The following is a 19,778-nucleotide window of genomic DNA, read 5'->3' on the forward strand; positions in this document are numbered from 1 at the left end:
ATTGCAATATTTTCGCATTGCACATGTGCAGCAGTATAGCAGCACAAGTGAAGTTGCCTAGATGGGGTATGAACTTGGAGGTAAAACGATTGCATATACGATCACTTTACTTCTTTGTGATCCCCTGAAAACATATTTATTTATATATATATTTTTATTTTTTTATTCTTTATGCGTCAATAAGGATTCTTAATTATGCCCCATAGGGAGCAGACAGACTGTAGAACACCCCTTTATGCTCTATCCTGCTGTAACCTGAATTTCTGAGACTTGTGAGCCTGTGTCTATGTTGCACACGGACTGTGTCTAATGGCCATTTTTGTTTGCCAACTACAGAGATTTTGAAAAGGAGATAATTTGTAGTTAGATAAGAAAAAGTATTCATGCTTAAAAGGTACTTTATGTACCACTCAGAAAAAAAACAACAACAACAAATCAACATTGAATTGTTGCTTTAAGATCTAAATAAGGTTACATATGCAATTTAAGTAAGTATTGTGTTTAAGTGAATACATTGCATCTATAAATTTATATTTATTTCTCTGACGTCCTAAGTGGATGCTGGGGACTCCGTCAGGACCATGGGGATTAGCGGCTCCGCAGGAGACAGGGCACAAAAGTAAAAGCTTTAGGATCAGGTGGTGTGCACTGGCTCCTCCCCCTATGACCCTCCTCCAAGCCTCAGTTAGATTTTTGTGCCCGGCCGAGAAGGGTGCAATCTAGGTGGCTCTCCTAAAGAGCTGCTTAGAGTAAAAGTTTGTTAGGTTTTTTATTTTCAGTGAGTCCTGCTGGCAACAGGCTCACTGCAACGAGGGACTTAGGGGAGAGAAGTGAACTCACCTGCGTGCAGGATGGATTGGCTTCTTAGGCTACTGGACACCATTAGCTCCAGAGGGAGTCGGAACACAGGTCTCACCCTGGGGTTCGTCCCGGAGCCGCGCCGCCGACCCCCCTTGCAGATGCCGAAAAGTGAAGGTCCAGAAACGGCGGCAGAAGACTCTTCAGTCTTCATAAGGTAGCGCACAGCACTGCAGCTGTGCGCCATTGTTGTCAGCACACTTCATAGCAGCGGTCACTGAGGGTGCAGGGCGCTGGGGGGGGGCGCCCTGGGCAGCAATGATAGTACCTTATTCTGGCTAAAAATACATCACATATAGCCCCTGGGGGCTATATGGATGTATTTAACCCCTGCCAGGTCTCAGAAAAACGGGAGAAGAAGCCCGCCGAAAAGGGGGCGGGGCCTATTCTCCTCAGCACACAGCGCCATTTTCCCTCACAGAAATGCTGGTGGGAAGGCTCCCAGGCTCTCCCCTGCACTGCACTACAGAAACAGGGTTAAAACAGAGAGGGGGGGCACTTATTTGGCGATATGTATATATATATTAAAATGCTATAAGGGAAAAACACTTATATAAAGGTTGTCCCTGTATAATTATAGCGTTTTTGGTGTGTGCTGGCAAACTCTCCCTCTGTCTCCCCAAAGGGCTAGTGGGGTCCTGTCCTCTATCAGAGCATTCCCTGTGTGTGTGCTGTGTGTCGGTACGTGTGTGTCGACATGTATGAGGACGATGTTGGTGAGGAGGCGGAGCAATTGCCTGAAATGGTGATGTCACTCTCTAGGGAGTCGACACCGGAATGGATGGCTTATTTAAGGAATTACGTGATAATGTCAACACGCTGCAAGGTCGGTTGACGACATGAGACGGCCGGCAAACAAATTAGTACCTGTCCAGGCGTCTCAAACACCGTCAGGGGCTGTAAAACGCTCATTTACCTCAGTCGGTCGACACAGACACGGACACTGACTCCAGTGTCGACGGTGAAGAAACAAACGTATTTTCCTTTAGGGCCACACGTTACATGTTAAGGGCAATGAAGGAGGTGTTACATATTTCTGATACTACAAGTACCACAAGAAGGGTATTATGTGGGGTGTGAAAAAACTACCTGTAGTTTTTCCTGAATCAGATAAATTAAATGAAGTGTGTGATGATGCGTGGGTTTCCCCCGATAGAAAATTATTGGCGGTATACCCTTTCCCGCCAGAAGTTAGGGCGCGTTGGGAAACACCCTTTAGGGTGGATAAGGCGCTCACACGCTTATCAAAACAAGTGGCGGTACCGTCTCCAGATAGGGCCGCCCTCAAGGAGCCAGCTGAGAGGCTGGAAAATATCCTAAAAAGGTATATACACACATACTGGTGTTATACTGCGACCAGCGATCGCCTCAGCCTGGATGTGCAGCGCTGGGGTGGCTTGGTCGGATTCCCTGACTGAAAATATTGATACCCTTGACAGGGACAGTATTTTATTGATTATAGAGCATTTAAAGGATGCATTTCTATATATGCGAGATGCACAGAGGGATATTTGCACTCTGGCATCAAGAGTAAGTGCGATGTCCATATCTGCCAGAAGATGTTTATGGACACGACAGTGGTCAGGTGATGCAGATTCCAAACGGCACATGGAAGTATTGCCGTATAAAGGGGAGGAGTTATTTGGGGTCGGTCCATCGGACCTGGTGGCCTCGGCAACAGCTGGAAAATCCACCTTTTTTACCCCAAATCACATCTCAGCAGAAAAAGACACAGTCTTTTCAGCCTCAGTCCTTTCGTCCCCATAAGGGCAAGCGGGCAAAAGGCCAGTCATATCTGCCCAGGAATAGAGGAAAGGGAAGAAGACTGCAGCAGGCAGCCCATTCCCAGGAACAGAAGCCCTCCACAGCTTCTGCCAAGTCCTCAGCATGACGCTGGGGCCGTACAAGCGGACTCAAGTGCGGTGGGGGGTCGTCTCAAGAGTTTCAGCGCGTAGTGGGCTCACTCGCAAGTGGACCCCTGGATCCTACAAGTAGTATCCCAGGGGTACAGACTGGAGATTCAAGACGTCTCCCCCTCGCAGGCTCCTGATGTCTGCTTTACCAACGTCTTCCTCCGACAGGGAGGCAGTATTGGAAACAATTCACAAGCTGTATTCCCAGCAGGTGATAATCAAAGTACCCCTCCTACAACAAGGAAAGGGGTATTATTCCACACTATATTGTGGTACTGAAGCCAGACGGCTCGGTGAGACCTATTCTAAATGGGAAATCTTTGAACACTTACATACAAAGGTTCAAATCAAGATGGAGTCACTCAGAGCAGTGATAGCGAACCAGGAAGAAGGGGACTATATGGTGTCCCTGGACATCAAGGATGCTTACCTCCATGTCCCAAATTGCCCTTCTCACCAAGGGTACCTCAGGTTCGTGGTACGGAACTGTCACTATCAGTTTCAGACTCTGCCGTTTGGATTGTCCACGGCACCCCGGGTCTTTACCAAAGTAGTGGCCGAAATGATGATTCTTCTTCAAAGAAAAGGCGTCTTAATTATCCCTTACTTGGACGATCTCCTGATAAGGGCAAGGTCCAGAGAACAGTTGGAAGTCGGAGTAGCACTATCTCAAGTAGTTCTACGACAGCACGGGTGGATTCTAAATATCCAAAATCGCAGCCGTTTCCGACGACACGTCTGCTGTTCCTAGGGATGGTTCTGGACACAGTCCAGAAAAAGGTGTTTCTCCCGGAGGAGAAAGCCAGGGAGTTATCCGAACTAGTCAGGAACCTCCTAAAACCAGGAAAAGTGTCAGTGCATCATTGCACAAGAGTCCTGGGAAAAATGGTGGCTTATTACGAAGCGATTCCATTCGGCAGATTCCACGCAAGAACTTTTCAGTGGGATCTGCTGGACAAATGGTCCGGATCGCATTTTCAGATGCATCAGCGGATAACCCTACCTCCAAGGACAAGGGTGTCTCTCCTGTGGTGGTTACAGAGTGCTCATCTTCTAGAGGGCCGCAGATTCGGCATTCAGGATTGGATGCTGGTGACCACGGAGGCCAGCCTGAGAGGCTGGGGAGCAGTCACACAGGGAAAAAATTTCCAGGGAGTGTGATCAAGTCTGGAGATTTTTCTCCACATAAATATACTGGAGCTAAGGGCAATTTACAATGCTCTAAGCTTAGCAAGACCTCTGCTTCAAGGTCAGCCGGTATTGATCCAGTGGGACAACATCACGGCAGTCGCCCACGTAAACAGACAGGGCGGCACAAGAAGCAGGAGGGCAATGGCAGAAACTGCAAGGATTTTTCGCTGGGCGGAAAATCATGTGATAGCACTGTCAGCAGTGTTCATTCCGGGAGTGGACAACTGGGAAGCAGACTTCCTCAGCAGGCACAACCTCCACCCGGGAGAGTGGGGACTTCATCTGGAAGTCTTCCACATGATTGTGAACCGTTGGAAAAAACTGGACAAGTATTGCGCCAGGTCAAAAGACCCTCAGGCAATAGCTGTGGACGTTCTGGTAACACCGTGGGTGTACCAGTCGGTGTATGTCTTCCCTCCTCTGCTTCTCATACCCAAGGTATTGAGAATTATAAGACGTAGAGGAGTAAGATCTATACTCGTGGCTCCGGATTGGCCAAGAAGGACTTGGTACCCGGAACTTCAAGAGATGCTCACAGAGGACTCATGGCCTCTGCCGCTAAGAAGGGACTTGCTTCAGCAAGTACCATGTCTGTTCCAAGACTTACCGCGGCTGCGTTTGACGGCATGGCGGTTGAACGCCGGATCCTAAGGGAAAAAGGCATTCCGGAAGAGGTCATTCCTACCCTGGTCAAAGCCAGGAAGGAGGTGACCGCACAACATTATCACCACATGTGGCGAAAATATGTTGCGTGGTGTGAGGCCAGGAAGGCCCCATGAAGAAATTTCAACTCGGTCGTTTCCTGCATTTCCTGCAAACAGGAGTGTCTATGGGCCTCAAATTGGGGTCCATTAAGGTTCAAATTTCGGCCCTGTCGATTTTCTTCCAGAAAGAATTGGCTTCAGTTCCTGAAGTCCAGAAGTTTGTCAAGGGAGTACTGCATATACAACCCCCTTTTGTGCCTCCAGTGGCACTGTGGGATCTCAACGTAGTTCTGGGATTCCTAAAATCACATTGGTTTAAACCGCTCAAATCTGTGGATTTGAAATATCTCACAGGGAAAGTGACCATGCTGTTGGCCCTGGCCTCGGCCAGGCGAGTGTCAGAATTGGCGGCGTTTGTCTCAAAAAAGCCCATATCTGATTGTCCATTCGGACTGGGCAGAGCTGCGGACTCATCCCCAGTTTCTCCCTAAGGTGGTGTCAGTGTTTCACCCGAACCAGCTTATTGTGGTACCTGCGGCTACTAGGGACTTGGAGGACTCCAAGTTGCTAGATGTTGTCAGGGCCCTGAAAATATAGTTTCCTGGACGGTTGGAGTCAGGAAAACTGACTTGCTGTTATCCTGTATGCACCCAACAAACTGGGTGCTCTTGCTTCTAAGCAGACGATTGCTAGTTGGATGTGTAGTACAATTCAGATTGCACATTCTGTGGCAGGCCTGCCACAGCCAAAATATGTAAATGCCCATTCCACAAGGAAGGTGGGCTCATCTTGGGCGTCTGCCCGAGGGGTCTCGGCTTTACAACTTTGCCGAGCTGATACTTGGTCAGGGGCACACCCTGACTGAGGAGGACCTGGAGTTCTCTCATTCGGTGCTGCAGAGTCATCCGCACTCTCCCGCCCGTTTGGGAGCTTTGGTATAATCCCCATGGTCCTGACGGAGTCCCCAGCATCCACTTAGGACGTCAGAGAAAATAAGAATTTACTTACCGATAATTCTATTTCTCGTAGTCCGTAGTGGATGCTGGGCGCCCATCCCAAGTGCGGATTGTCTGCAATACTTGTACATAGTTATTGTTACAAAAATCGGGTTATTATTGTTGTGAGCCATCTTTTCAGATGCTCCGCTGTTATCATGCTGTTAACTGGGTTCAGATCACAGGTTGTACAGTGTGATTGGTGTGGCTGGTATGAGTCTTACCCGGGATTCAAAATCCTTCCTTATTGTGTACGCTCGTCCGGGCACAGTATCCTAACTGAGGCTTGGAGGAGGGTCATAGGGGGAGGAGCCAGTGCACACCACCTGATCCTAAAGCTTTTACTTTTGTGCCCTGTCTCCTGCTGAGCCGCTAATCCCCATGGTCCTGACGGAGTCCCCAGCATCCACTACGGACTACGAGAAATAGAATTATCGGTAAGTAAATTCTTATTTTTTTTCACCCCGCAGGAAAAAATGTTGCTGGGAAGGCAATCCAATTAGATGACTCTAGTGCTGGTAGCCACAGATGGTAGGTAAATATATCAAGGACTGATACTATTTCAGTTCTGCTGGATTGAGATTGAGATGTACGGTACATTATTCTTTGTATTTACTGTATTCAACAATACGAGGTATATAAATACTGTAAGCCATTCTTACAAAATACAGTATATACATATATAGATTTGTAGAATGTCTTCAGGGGATGCGGTTATGTGACCATGCCAACGCCGGAAGCCCGAGCGCTCAAAATGCCAGCAGTCAGAATGAAGACCCACAGGGTCTATTCCAACTCGTGGGTGTCCATGACACCCATACAGTGGAAATAGAACCTGTGGCGAGCGCAGTGAGGGGCTTTGTTGCTCTCGCTTTCCCGGAATCCCGGGTTTTCTATGCTGACCACCGGGATCCTGTCAGCCGGCAGTGCGTGCCCATCCCATCAGTGTTACTAATAAATGTGGCTGAGAAACCTTTTATCGACACGTTTAGCAGACTGAAGAGAGCATATGAATAAACATTAATTCACTTCTGTTGCAGGCTTCTGTGCAATGGGAATTTTGTACTTGGAACTTTTGCATCATTACATACTGTACATGCTTATGTATCTTTAGCTGCTATAAACCACATTAAGTTATTTTCTTTATTAGGCATTAATAATGAAGTTGTGTAAAATGTGATAGATATATATATATATATATATATATATATATATTTGTTTACATATTTTGTGCTATATCCAGATTTCTTATAGCACAAAGCAGTTTTTGTAATGTTTCCCATATGATTTATCTTATTGAGTTACAAAGAAATGTATTTATGTAGAGATTTGTGGCCTTTCTGTATTTTCAGTGACAGTGCTTGCGGAAAACCGCAGTCCAGCGCCACCGTCTTTCTTGCGGTCTTCTCAGATTATAGCGCCATCTACTGTACATGTGTATGCTAAACCATTTCCCCTCTTTAACGTAGATAGAAGTACATTGCTTTCTTAGTACTCTTTATTCTAGAGGGGAACATGATGGGATTCGTAGTGGATGAAGATGGGTGACATATTGGGTCACACTCTCATCTTCCATAGTATATCCACTGGGGTGTCACCCTCAATACAGCAAAGTATCGACATATAGATATCTCCAAAAAGGGGCACTCTCCACAATTCCATATATGCAGACAACAATTTATTAAGGATTAAAATTGCATACTCAACTCAAACGTTTTCGGTCCATCTGGACCGTCCTCAGGAGTCACACAACATGATACATCTTTAGTGCATTCCTCATCACAGCCCAACAGCAAGGCTGGAACTGCCCATTTGGCTTCCTTTATACCATCCACAATCAAATCTGGCGCCAAATACCTCAGTTCCGCGTTCCAAGGTGGAACGCTCATGACGTCACTTACCTTTATACATATACTGTATCCACTATAACAATAATATGCTCATCATAAAGTAGTAAATATACTGTAAGGTTAGGTGCCCATATCAGCACACATAATAACCTAAAGAGATCGAGCCACCACTTACCAAACTTAACAAAACAAATGTCCAGCTGCTCCGGTGTTCCTTGAATACTCACCGGCAGGCGTGTCTCGTCACTTCCGGTAGTTGAAACACATTGCGTCCATCCGGAAGCAACCGTGAAACGCAAACCGCCACAGCATCTAGATACGGCAGCGCTATTAAGTCATGATCTTGATGATGTGACTTATTCAATCAGGGCTTTTGTACCCCAGCAAAAATTAGGGCTCAAATTCCTCACACATATATCAGACGCATTACAATGTCACATCATAGAAAATTAAACAGCATCTACAAATAAACACCAACATTAATTTACATTACCAGTATATTAAAATCGGGAGGGATAAAGGAAGCCAAATACATTGGTGGGTGCATCATAGTGCTCTGGTACTGCGATGGGCTCAAGTGTGGCCCCCGCGTACGTGGGCATTTTTATGCATGTATATGAGTCAACATACATTATGCCGTGGTATGGTGCTAAAATAATCTACTATAAGCGATTTATAGATTAATTTTTATTTATTTTTATGAGATGGCACCAAGAAAGAGTTCGAAGTGACGTTAAGTGAATTGAATAATCTGGACTCCACTGTAAGGTTCACTGGGCACTGCAGTTTTGAGTCCATACATTTTTTAGACATTACAGTAACCCGAGAAGGGAACAAATTGGGTACAACCCCATACAAGAAGGACACTAATCTAAACACCATCCTACATGCACGGAGTAATCACCCACAAAAATCTTAAGGCCAGTCTGCCTATTTCACAGTTTATGCGAGTGCAGCGAAATAATACAAATCCATTGATTGCTGAGGAACAATTTGCAGAGATGCGTATTTGTTTTTTTGAAAGAGGTTACAGCAAGAAAGTGGTTGATGATTGCCTGGTGAAAGCACGTATGGGATTAAATGCAGAAAAACCATCGAAGGGTAACCGCATGATATTTGTCACACAATATGACACTGAATCACAGTCCATTGCAAAATCGATCAGGAGACATTGGCTGCTTGTGAAATCCGAGCCACGATTGGGCGTTGCCATAGGAGATGCACCGATGATGGCCTACAGACGTGGGCGAAATTTGAAGCAGTTGTTCATGCAACTGACCCGCCAGACTAGTAACGCTACTGGTACCTGGCTAAATGAACCAAGACCTGGATGTGTGAAATGCATTGAATGCACTACATGACGGGCAGTGTTGGTCGGTAGCACTTTTCCACACCCACAGAGTGGCCAACCAATAAAGAGAAGATACAAACTCCATTGCAGAATGGATTAAGTGGTGTATATGTTAATTTGCCCATGTGGGTTGGCCTATGTAGGCATGACTACGTGTACTTTCCGTGAGCGGATAGCCAACCACAGAAGTTCAATACATCATGCACTTCTTACGGGTAGCACGGACAAGCCGGTAGCACAACATTTTTCGGACATGGGCCACCAGGTGGCATGACTCAAATGTAGAATTCTAGACTGGGTGCCGACTCCTAAACGAGGAGGTGATTGGATGGTGATTTTGAGAAAATTGGAGGCAAGATGGATCTTTAACTTAGGAACTGTGGTACCAAATGGACTTAATTAATCGAATTATGTATGTATGTGTATATATATATATATATATATATATATATATATATATATATATATATATATATATATACACACATAGAAACATCCGGCACTCTGAGTAAATGGATGAATGCCCGGGTGCCCTCCTGGAGATAATGTAGCAGTGGTATCCTTCCCCACCTATGGCTCAGGTGTTAGCGGCAAAGGAATGAAGGCGGCACTCCAAGGATTTGTAGTAATAATGTATTCAAATCATGGTGATAATCAACAACAACGTGCTCAAAAAGCAAAAAAATGCAGGCATCTTACAACGTTTCAAGGCATGGCAGCCTTTTCATCAGGTAAGGTAACCCAGTGCTCTGTGAAAAGAAATAGCCTTGTGATTCTGTGCCTGGCCCTCTAACGCTGGGCGGAGTCACAGGCACAGATCTGGGTGGCTGGATGCAGGCCAGGAACAGTCCCCACCCTCGGTCCGCCCATCCCCACCCAGTCCCCTCCCCATCTCCGCCCAGTCCCCTCTTTCCCTCCTCCCTGTACACTCCCTGCACCCTGGTGACACTGCAGCCGGTGAGTCTTGCGGCTGCCGCACAGTCCGGAGGAGAATGCCGTGGACGACCTCTGACTGCCGCACCCGCCCCCCTCCCACCTGCGGCACCCACAGCCTCCACAACATCCGACCCCAACCCGCGGCACACGCCCCACTCCTACCCACACCTGCAGCACCCCCCGACCCTCCCCCACCCGTGGCACTCCTGCCCCTCACCCACCCGCGACACACCCGCCCCATCCCCCACCCATAGCACGCACATCTGCAGTACCCCCCACCCGCACCCCCCCACCCTTCCCCCACCCGCGGCACTCCCGCCCCTCCCCCAACCACGGCACTCCCGCCCCTTCCCCCACACGTAGCACCCACAACTGCAGCCCCCCCCCGCCCTCTCCCCCACCAGCAGCACTCCCGCCCCTGCCCCACCCGCAACATCCCCGCCCCTCCCCCACCCGCGGCACCCACCACATCTGTCACCCACCCACGGTACACGCCCCTCCCCCACCCGCGCCACTCCCCCTCCCCCACCCATAGCACCCACAAACCACGGCGCCCCCGCCCTTCCCCCACCCGTGGCACCCTCGCCCCTCCCCCATACCCACCTCTCCCCCCCCCTACACCCCCGCACCGACCACCCTCCCCTCCCCCACCCGTGGCTCCCCCACCCACCCTCCCCCGCCCGCGGCACCCACAGTATCCACAACATCCGCCCCCCACCCGCGGCACTCCCGCCCCCTCCCCCACCCGTAGCACCCACACCCGCAGCACCACCCGCCGCACCCACCACATCCGTCCCCCATCCCGTCACACGCTCCTCCCCCACCCGCGGCACTCCCACCCCCTCACCCACCCGTGGCACTCCCACTCCCTCACCCACCCGTATCACCCACAACCCGCAAAACCCCCGCCGCTCTTCCGCCCGCAGCACCCCCGAACCTCCCCTACCCCATCCCCATACCCACCTCTCCCCACCCCTACACCCTCCACCCCACCCGCCCCTCCCCCACCCGCAGCACTCCTGCACCTCCCCCACCCCACCCCCATACCCACCTCTCCCCCCCACACCCCACCCGCACCTCCCCCACCCGCAACACCCACAGCATCCACCACATCTGCCCCCCACTCACGGCACACGCCCCTCCCCCACCCGCTGCACTCCCTCCCCCACCCGTAGCACCCCCTCGCCCACCCGCAGCACCCCCGTATCTCCCCAACCTCTCCCCCCGCTACACCCCCGCACCCTCCACCCCACCTGCCCCTCCCCCACCCGCGGCACCCACAGCATCCACCACATCCGCCCCCCACCCGTGGCACATGCCCCTTCCCCACCCGCTGTACTCCCGCTCCCTCCCCCACCCGTAGCACCCACACCTGCAGCACCCCCTCTCCTTCCCGCAGCACATCTAGACCCCCACCCCCGCAGCCGCACCCCCCCCACCCCGATACCCACCTATCCCCCCTCCCCCGCACCCTCCACCCCACCAGCACCTCCCCTACCCGCGGCACCCACAGCATCCACCACATTCGCCCCCAACCCGCGGCACACGCCCCTCCCCCGCGTGCTGCACTCCTGCACCTCCCCCACCCCACCCCCACGCCCACCTCTCCCCCCTGCTACACCCGCACCCTCCACCCGCGGCACCCACAGCACCCACCACATACGTCCCCCACCCACGGCACACGCCCCTCCCCCACCCGTAGCACCCACAACGCACGGCACCCCCCCTCCTCCACCCCACCCCCATACCCACCACTACCCCCGCTACACCCCCACACCCTCCACCCCACCCGCCCCTCCCCCCCCCGCGGCACCCCCGCACCTCCCCGACCCGCGGCACCCACAGTATCCACCACATCCACCCCACACCCGCGGCATCCACCACATCCGCCTCGCGCCCCCTACCCCACCCATAGCACCCACAGCCCTCCCGCCCCCACTCGCAGCACCCCCCACCCCTCCCCCACCTGTGGCACCCACCTCATCCGCCCCCGGCACACGCCCCTCCCCCACCCGCGGCACTCCCACCCCCTCCCCCACCCGTATCACCCACAACCTGCAAAACCCACCGCCCCTACCCCACCCGCGGCACCCCCGCACCTCACCCACCCCCATACCCACCTCTCCCCCTGTTCCACCCCCGCACCCTCCACCCCACCCTCCCCTCCCCCAACCCACCCCTCATACCCACCTCTCCCCCACCCGCACCTCCCCCACCTGCATCACCCACAGCATCCACCACATCCGCCCCCCACCCGTAGCACCCACCACCCATCCCCCACCCGCAGCATCACCGCACCCCCATACCCACCTCTCCCCCCAGTACACCCCCGCACCATCCACCCCTCCCCCACCTGCGTCACCAACAGCATCCACCACATCCGCCCCCCACCTGCGGCACTCCCGCCCCCTCCCCCACCCGTAGCACCAACACCCGCAGCACCCCCCTCACCTGCCCGCAGCGCATCTGGACCCCTACCACACCCCCGCAGCCGCCACTCCCCCAACCATAGCACCTCCGGCCCCCTCCCCCCCGCACCCTCCACCCCACCCGCACCTCCCCTACCCGCGGCACCCACAGCCTCCACCACATCCGCCCCCAACCTGCGGCACACGCCCCTCCCCTCCCCTGCGTGCTGCACTCCTGCCCCCCCATACCCACCTCTCCCCCCCCCCGCTACACCCCCGCACCCTTCACCCCACCCGCGGCACCCACAGCACCCACCACATCCGTCCCCCACCCACGGCACACGCCCCTCCCCCACCCGTAGCACCCACATCCCACGGCACCCCCCCTCCAAGGCACCCCCGCCCCTCCTCCCACCCCACTCCCATACCCACCACTCAACCCGCTACACCCCCACACCCTCCACCCCACCTGCTCCTCCCCCACCCGCGGCACCCCCGCACCTCCCCGACCCGCAGCACCCACAGTATCCACCACATCCGCACCACACCCGCGGCATCCACCACATCCGCCTCGTGCCCCCTACCCCACCCATAGCACCCACACCCACAGCACTCCCGTCCCCACCCGCAGCACCCCCCACCTGTGGCACCCACCACATCCGCCCCCGGCACTCCCGCCCCCTCCCCCACCCGTATCACCCACAACCCGCAAAACCCACCGCCCCTCCCCCACCCGCGGCACCCCAGCACCTCCCCCACCCCCATACCCACCTCTCCCCCCGCACCCTCCACCCCACCCTCCCCAACCCACCCCCATACCCACTCCTCCCCCACCCGCATCTCCCCCACCACATCCGCCCCCCACCCGTAGCACCCACACCCGCAGCACCCACCACCCCTCCCCCATCCGCAGCATCACTGCACCCCCATACCCACCTCTCCACCCCCAGTACACCCCCGCACCCTCCACCCCTCCCCCACCTGCGTCACCAACAGCATCCACCACATCCGCCCCCCCACCTGCGGCACTCCCGCTCCCTCCCCCACCCGTAGCACCCACACCCGCAGCACCCCCCTCACCTGCCCGCAGCGCATCTGGACCCCACCACACCCCCGCAGCCGCCACTCCCCCAACCACAGCACCTCCGGCCCCCTCCCCCACCCACATCATCTATAGACACCTTCCCCCATTCGTGGACCTACCACACCTCCCCCACCCGCAGCACCTCTGGACCACCTCCCACAGCACCTCCGGACCCCATCCACAGCTCCCCTGCAGCCACCCCTCCTCCACCCGCAGCACTTCTATAACCTATCACCCAACCTCACCCCCCCTGCAACCCCACCTCCCCAAACACCCCCCCACTACATCGCCCCTCCCCCACGCACACCACCTCCAGACCCCTTCCTTCATCCACAGCCTCCCTCCCCCACCCCTCCCCCACAACAGCATCTACACTCCCCTTCCGCACCCGCACCTCCCCTACCCGCAGCACCTCTAGACCCCCTCCCCCATCCGCGCCCCATCCGCACCTACCCCTCCCCCACCCACAGCACCTCTGCACCCTTTCCGCCATCCGTGCCAATGCACCCACCCCTCCATCACCCGCAACACCTCTGGACCCCCTCCCGCACCAACCCCTCCACCACACGTAGCACCTCAGACCACATCCGCAGCTGCTACAAGTGATTCCCTGAATCGGGGTGATCAGCGGCACGGATAGGCACCTCCACCTCACTGAACCCATCCCCTTTCCAACCCCCCCCTTCCCCCACACACACACACTGAACTTCTGTATGTATAGTTGCTACCAGTGGACATTGGATTAATAAAGAAAAGTAATACTGTGGCCATTATGTGTCTAAGCGACACTGCTACCTGTGGCCATTGTGTATAAGTGGCACTGCTACCTGTGGGCACTGTGTGTATACGCGGCTCTGCTACCAGTGGCCATTGTGTGTATAAGTGACACTGCTACCTGTGGCCATTGTGTGTATAAGCGCCACTGCTACCTGTGGCCATTGTGTGTATAAGTGGTGCTGCTACCTGTGGCCATTGTGTGTATAAGTGACACTGCTACCAGTGGCCATTGTGTGTATAAGCGGTGCTGCTAAAAGTGGCCATTGTGTGTATAAGTGGTGCTGCTACCTGTGGCCACTGTGTGTATAAGCGCCTCTGTTACCTATGGGAATTGTGTGTAGAAGTGGCACTGCTACTGGGGGCCATTGTGTGTATAAGCACCACTGCTACCTGTGGTCATTATGTGTATAAACTGCTTTGCTACCTATGGGCACGTTGTGTATAAACGTATCTGCTACCTGTGGGCACTGTGTGTATAAGCGACTCTGCTACCTGTGGGCACTGTATGTATAAGCGGCTCTGCTACCTGTGGGCGCTGTGTGTATAAGCGGCTCTGCTACCTGTGGGTATTGTGTGTATAAGCTGCCCTACTACCTCTGGCCACTGTGTGGATACGTGGCTCTGATACCTGTGGCCACTGTGTGTATAAGCTGCGCTGCTACCTGTGGCCACTGTGTGTATAAACGTCTCTGCTACCTGTGGGCACTGTGTGCATAAGCGGCTCTGCTACCTGTGGGTATTGTGTGTGTATAAGCGGCTCTGCTACCTGTGGGTAGTGTGTGTGTATGTATAAGCGGCTCTGCTACCTGTGGGTATTGTGTGTATAAGCTGCCCTGCTACCTCTGGCCACTGTGTGGATACGTAGCTCCGTTACCTGTGGCCATTGTGTGTGTATAAGCGGCTCTGATACCTGTGGCCACTGTGTGTATAAGCTGCGCTGCATACACTAGCAGTATATACTACACTATGTTATTCATTGTGCCCTGCGGCCACTCTTCAAGCCCTCACAAAGGGCTACGCCCCCTTGACAATCGCACGCCCTTACCCCTTGCAATATTTACCCACTAGCATAAACTTTTTTGCAGGTAATACTCCATATAATAACAATTATAGCACAGCTGAAGCCCGTGCAGGGGTTAAAGGGTCGTAGCCTCTTCCAACGGTATTTTCTCTCTAATACCTTGCCTCTCTTTATCCTCTCCCTACCACCCTGCCTCTCCCTATCCTTTACCGATCGCACAGTGTTTCTGTACATTACCTTTCTCCCCCCCCTACGCCTCTCTATTTTTTCTCAACCGGACCCCATTTCTGTATGCCCTCTATACTGCCCTGCATTTCTGGATCTGTTATCTACCGGCCTGCGTATGTTCAAAGGCGTGCAGGGGTTAACGGGGCGTAGCCCCTAACGACGGTGTGAAGAGTGCCCGTACGGCGCAATGAATCACGTAGTATGTGTGTGTATATATGTATATGTATGTATGTATATATATATATATATATATATATATATACACACATATACATATATATATATATATATATATACACACATATACATATATATATATATATATATATATATATACATACACACACATACACTGCTCAAAAAAATAAAGGGAACACTTAAACAACACAATGTAACTCCAAGTCAATCACACTTCTGTGAAATCAAACTGTCCATTAGGAAGCAACACTGGTTGACAATCAATTTCACATGCTGTTGTGCAAATGGAATAGACAACAGGTGGAAATTATAGGCAATTAGCAAGACACCCCCAATAAAGCAGTTGTTCTGCAGGTGGTGACCACAGACCACTTCTCAGCTCCTATGCTTTCTGGCTGATGTTTTGATCACTTTTGAAAGCTGGCGGTGCTTTCACTCTAGTGGTAGCATGAGACGGAGTCTACAACCCACACAAGTGGCTCAGGTAGTGCAGCTCATCCAGGATGGCACATCAATGCGAGCTGTGGCAAGAAGGTTTGCTGTGTCTGTCAGCGTAGTGTCCAGAGCATGGAGGCGCTACCAGGAGACAGGCCAGTACATCAGGAGACGTGGAGGAAGCCGTAGGAAGGCAACAACCCAGCAGCAGGACCGCTACCTCCGCCTTTGTGCAAGGAGGAACAGGAGGAGCACTGCCAGAGCCCAGCAAAATGACCTCCAGCAAGCCACAAATGTGCATGTGTCTACTCAAACGATCAGAAACAGACTCCCTGAGGGTGGTATGAGGGCCCGACGTCCACAGGTGGGGGTTGTGCTTACAGCCCAACACCGTGCAGGACGTTTGGCATTTGCCAGAGAACACCAAGATTGGCAAATTCGCCACTGGCGCCCTGTGCTCTTCACAGATGAAAGCAGGTTCTCACTGAGCACATGTGACATGCGTGACAGAGTCTGGAGATGCCAAGGAGAATGTTCTGCTGCCTGCAACATCCTCCAGCATAACCGGTTTGGCAGTGGGTCAGTAATGGTGTGGGGTGGCATTTCTTTGGGGGGCCGCACAGCCCTCCATGTGCTCGCCAGAGGTGGCCTGACTGCCATTAGGTACCGAGATGAGATCCTCAGACCCCTTGTGAGACCATATGCTGGTGCGGTTGGCCCTGGGTTCCTCCTAATGCAAGACAATGCTAGACCTCATGTGGCTTGAGTGTGTCAGTAGTTCCTGCAAGACGAAGGCATTGATGCTATGGACTGGCCCGCCCGTTCCCCAGACCTGAATCCAATTGAGCACATCTGGAACATCATATCTCGCTCCATCCACCAACGCCACGTTGCACCACAGACTGTCCAGGAGTTGGCGGATGCTTTAGGCCAGGTCTGGGAGGAGATCCCTCAGGAGACCATCCGCCACCTCATCAGGAGCATGCCCAGGCTTTGTAGGGAGGTCATACAGGCACGTGGAGGCCACACACACACTACTGAGCCTCATTTTGACTTGTTTTAAGGACATTACATCAAATTGGATCAGCCTGTAGTGTGTTTTTCCACTTTAATTTTGTGTGCGACTCCAAATCCAGCCCTCCATGGGTTAATAAATTTGATTTCCATTGATAATTTTTGTGTGATTTTGTTGTCAGCACATTCAACTATGGGGGTAATTCCAAGTTGATCGCAGCAGGATTTTTGATAGCAATTGGGCAAAACCATGTGCACTGCAGGGGTGGCAGATATAACATGTGCAGAGAGAGTTAGATTTGGGTGGGGTGTGTTCAATCTGCAATCTAATTTGCAGTGTAAAAATAAAGCAGCCAGTATTTACCCTGCACAGAAACAAAATAACCCACCCAAATCTAACTCTTTCTGCACATGTTATATCTGCCTCCCTGCAGTGCACATGGTTTTGCCCAATTGCTATCAAAAATCCTGCTGCGATCAATTTGGAATTACCCCCTATGTAAAGAACAAAGTATTTAATAAGAATATTTCATTAATTCAGATCTAGGATGTGTTATTTTAGTGTTCCCTTTATTTTTTTGAGCAGTGTATATGTGTGTGTATACATATATGTATGTGTATAGGTAAATTATTTTTGGGACCAATACATCCATTTGTAATTTATTTTTTTGTGTATTTGTATGTTTAATTAATTTTGCTCTTTTTATCTTGTTGGTATTTTCTGTGATTTGATGAGTATATCCCTACTTGTTTTGGTATCTATAATCCCTTAAGGGGTGGACATCTAAATGTCCTCAGCCCTGTGGGTTAGTTAACTTTTTAATACTTCTGGAGGTGTTGTAATATAACAGTATTATTATTGCACATCAAATATTATGTACATATTATTACTATTATTATTATTATTATTATTATTATTTAAGGAAACTAAAGGATGGATTAAACAACAGAGAATGAAAGAAATATATATCTTCAATACTTTTAATATTTCTGTTATCTTTATTTTTTATTCTATATTAAAGATTCATTTCAGCGATGACATATGATATTGAATTTTAATTACACCTTCAAATTGTGTGTATATGTATATTTGGATAATATATGTGTACGCAGAATTTTTTAGAAGAAATATATGTATTCTGTATAAAATGTTCTAAATAATTACTCTCTTGCCCTGATATAATAGTGAGATCTATGTAACTGTATATCATAAAAGTTAACTATTGTGGCTGCTAATATGTGGAGCAAAAGAGATGCGCTCCATGATGAATAACACAAGGTATCACGAACATACAAGTGCGGTAATTAAAGCCGCAATGATTGCGCTCCGTACCCATAAGGAGGGCTGAAACACAAGGATAGCGCATGCGCGGCTATTATGCCGCAGTGTTTAAATAGCAGCTAGGAGGGATAGGAGACCACTTCTGAAGAAGCCGCTGAGACCGGAAGGAGGCGGGGAAATGCTTCAAGCTGCATTCATTTGTTTCACACCACTCGATCAGGACACATCTTTACTGCGCCCTGAAGCAATCCACACTCGGACCATTCAATGACAGTCCCCCAGAGAAGTCTGCCACGTAAGGTTATTAGCACCAAGCAGCCGGAGAGGACAAGTGCCTGCTATTTGATTGTGTGGAGGGTGTTTATTTAAAAGTCCCCCAGAAAAGACTGCATGTATAAGGTAACGGCACCAGCAGCCGGGGAGGACCTTTTTTTGCTTCACAGCTTTAAACCCTACAAGGGGCAGAATATTAACCACAATTAAGTCTGGCCAGATTAATCAATGTGTTAGTTCAATACACTGAACGAATTTGTGGATATTGGACTTAAATACAAAGTTTAATTATCTACAACACTACAACTCTTTGGTGGATACTGTCTCTATAAGGAATGTTTATTTAACACCTGCAATAATTAATTTGTTTCTGTGGCTCCTTAATTAAGATAAATTATTGTATTTCAATTAAATTTTCAGATTCTTATAGAACAGCGAGTGTAACATTTAGAAATAGCTCATGTGAAACTAATAGAGATTACAAAGTAACGTTATTGATACATATTCTAAAAAGCTACAAAGTAGCACAATATGCTGAAATAGAACTCTTCCTTTTGTTACACTCCTGGCTTCAGATTTATGGTGTATAGCTTATGGTTTGTAATTTTTAAGTGTGGAAATATTACTGGCCGGTGGTGTGATCCATTGTTGTTTTATACATATATTTTTGAAGTATTTAATCCTTTTAATATGTTTTAAATAAATTGAATTTATTCCTGTGCGCTGTAATGTTTTTTTTTTAAATATTATATTTGTTGTATTTAACAGATTGATCTATTGTACAGGAGGTGATGCACCCACCAATATATTTGGCTTCCTTTATCCCTCCCGGTTTTAATATATTGGTAATGTAAATTAATGTTGGTGTTTATTTGTAGATGCTGTTTAATTTTCTATGATGTGACATTGTAATGCGCTTGATATATGGGTGAGGAATTTGAGCCCTAATTTTTGCTGGGGTATAAAAGCCCTAATTGAATAAGTCACATCGTCAAGATCGTGAGTTCATAGCGCCGCTGTTTCTAGATGCTGTGGCAGTTTCCGTTTCACGGTCGCTTCTGGGTGGACGCGATGCGTTCCAACTACCGGAAGTGACGTGACACGCCCGCTGATGAGTATTTATGGAACACAGGAGCAGCTGGACGCTTGTTTTGTTAAGTTTGGTAAGCGGTGGCAGTGACTCGATCTCTTTAGGTTATTATGTGTGCTGATACGGGCACCTATCCTTACAGTATATTTACTACTTTATGATGAGCATAT

The 19,778-nt window shown here is 50.6% G+C and overlaps 1 protein-coding gene across 2 annotated transcripts in view; it reads left to right on the forward strand.

The window, feature by feature from the left end:
- Positions 1–19,778, forward strand: part of RMDN2 (regulator of microtubule dynamics 2) — a 296,636-nt gene that overhangs the window by 122,103 nt on the left and 154,755 nt on the right. For both annotated transcript variants that reach the window (XM_063918055.1, XM_063918056.1), the window contains exon 5: positions 6,132–6,192. In XM_063918055.1, coding sequence (XP_063774125.1) covers positions 6,132–6,192 — 61 coding nt within the window. The remainder of the gene's footprint in view (positions 1–6,131; positions 6,193–19,778) is intronic.

Source organism: Pseudophryne corroboree, chromosome 4 (assembly GCF_028390025.1).
Source record: "Pseudophryne corroboree isolate aPseCor3 chromosome 4, aPseCor3.hap2, whole genome shotgun sequence".
Taxonomy (NCBI): domain Eukaryota; kingdom Metazoa; phylum Chordata; class Amphibia; order Anura; family Myobatrachidae; genus Pseudophryne; species Pseudophryne corroboree.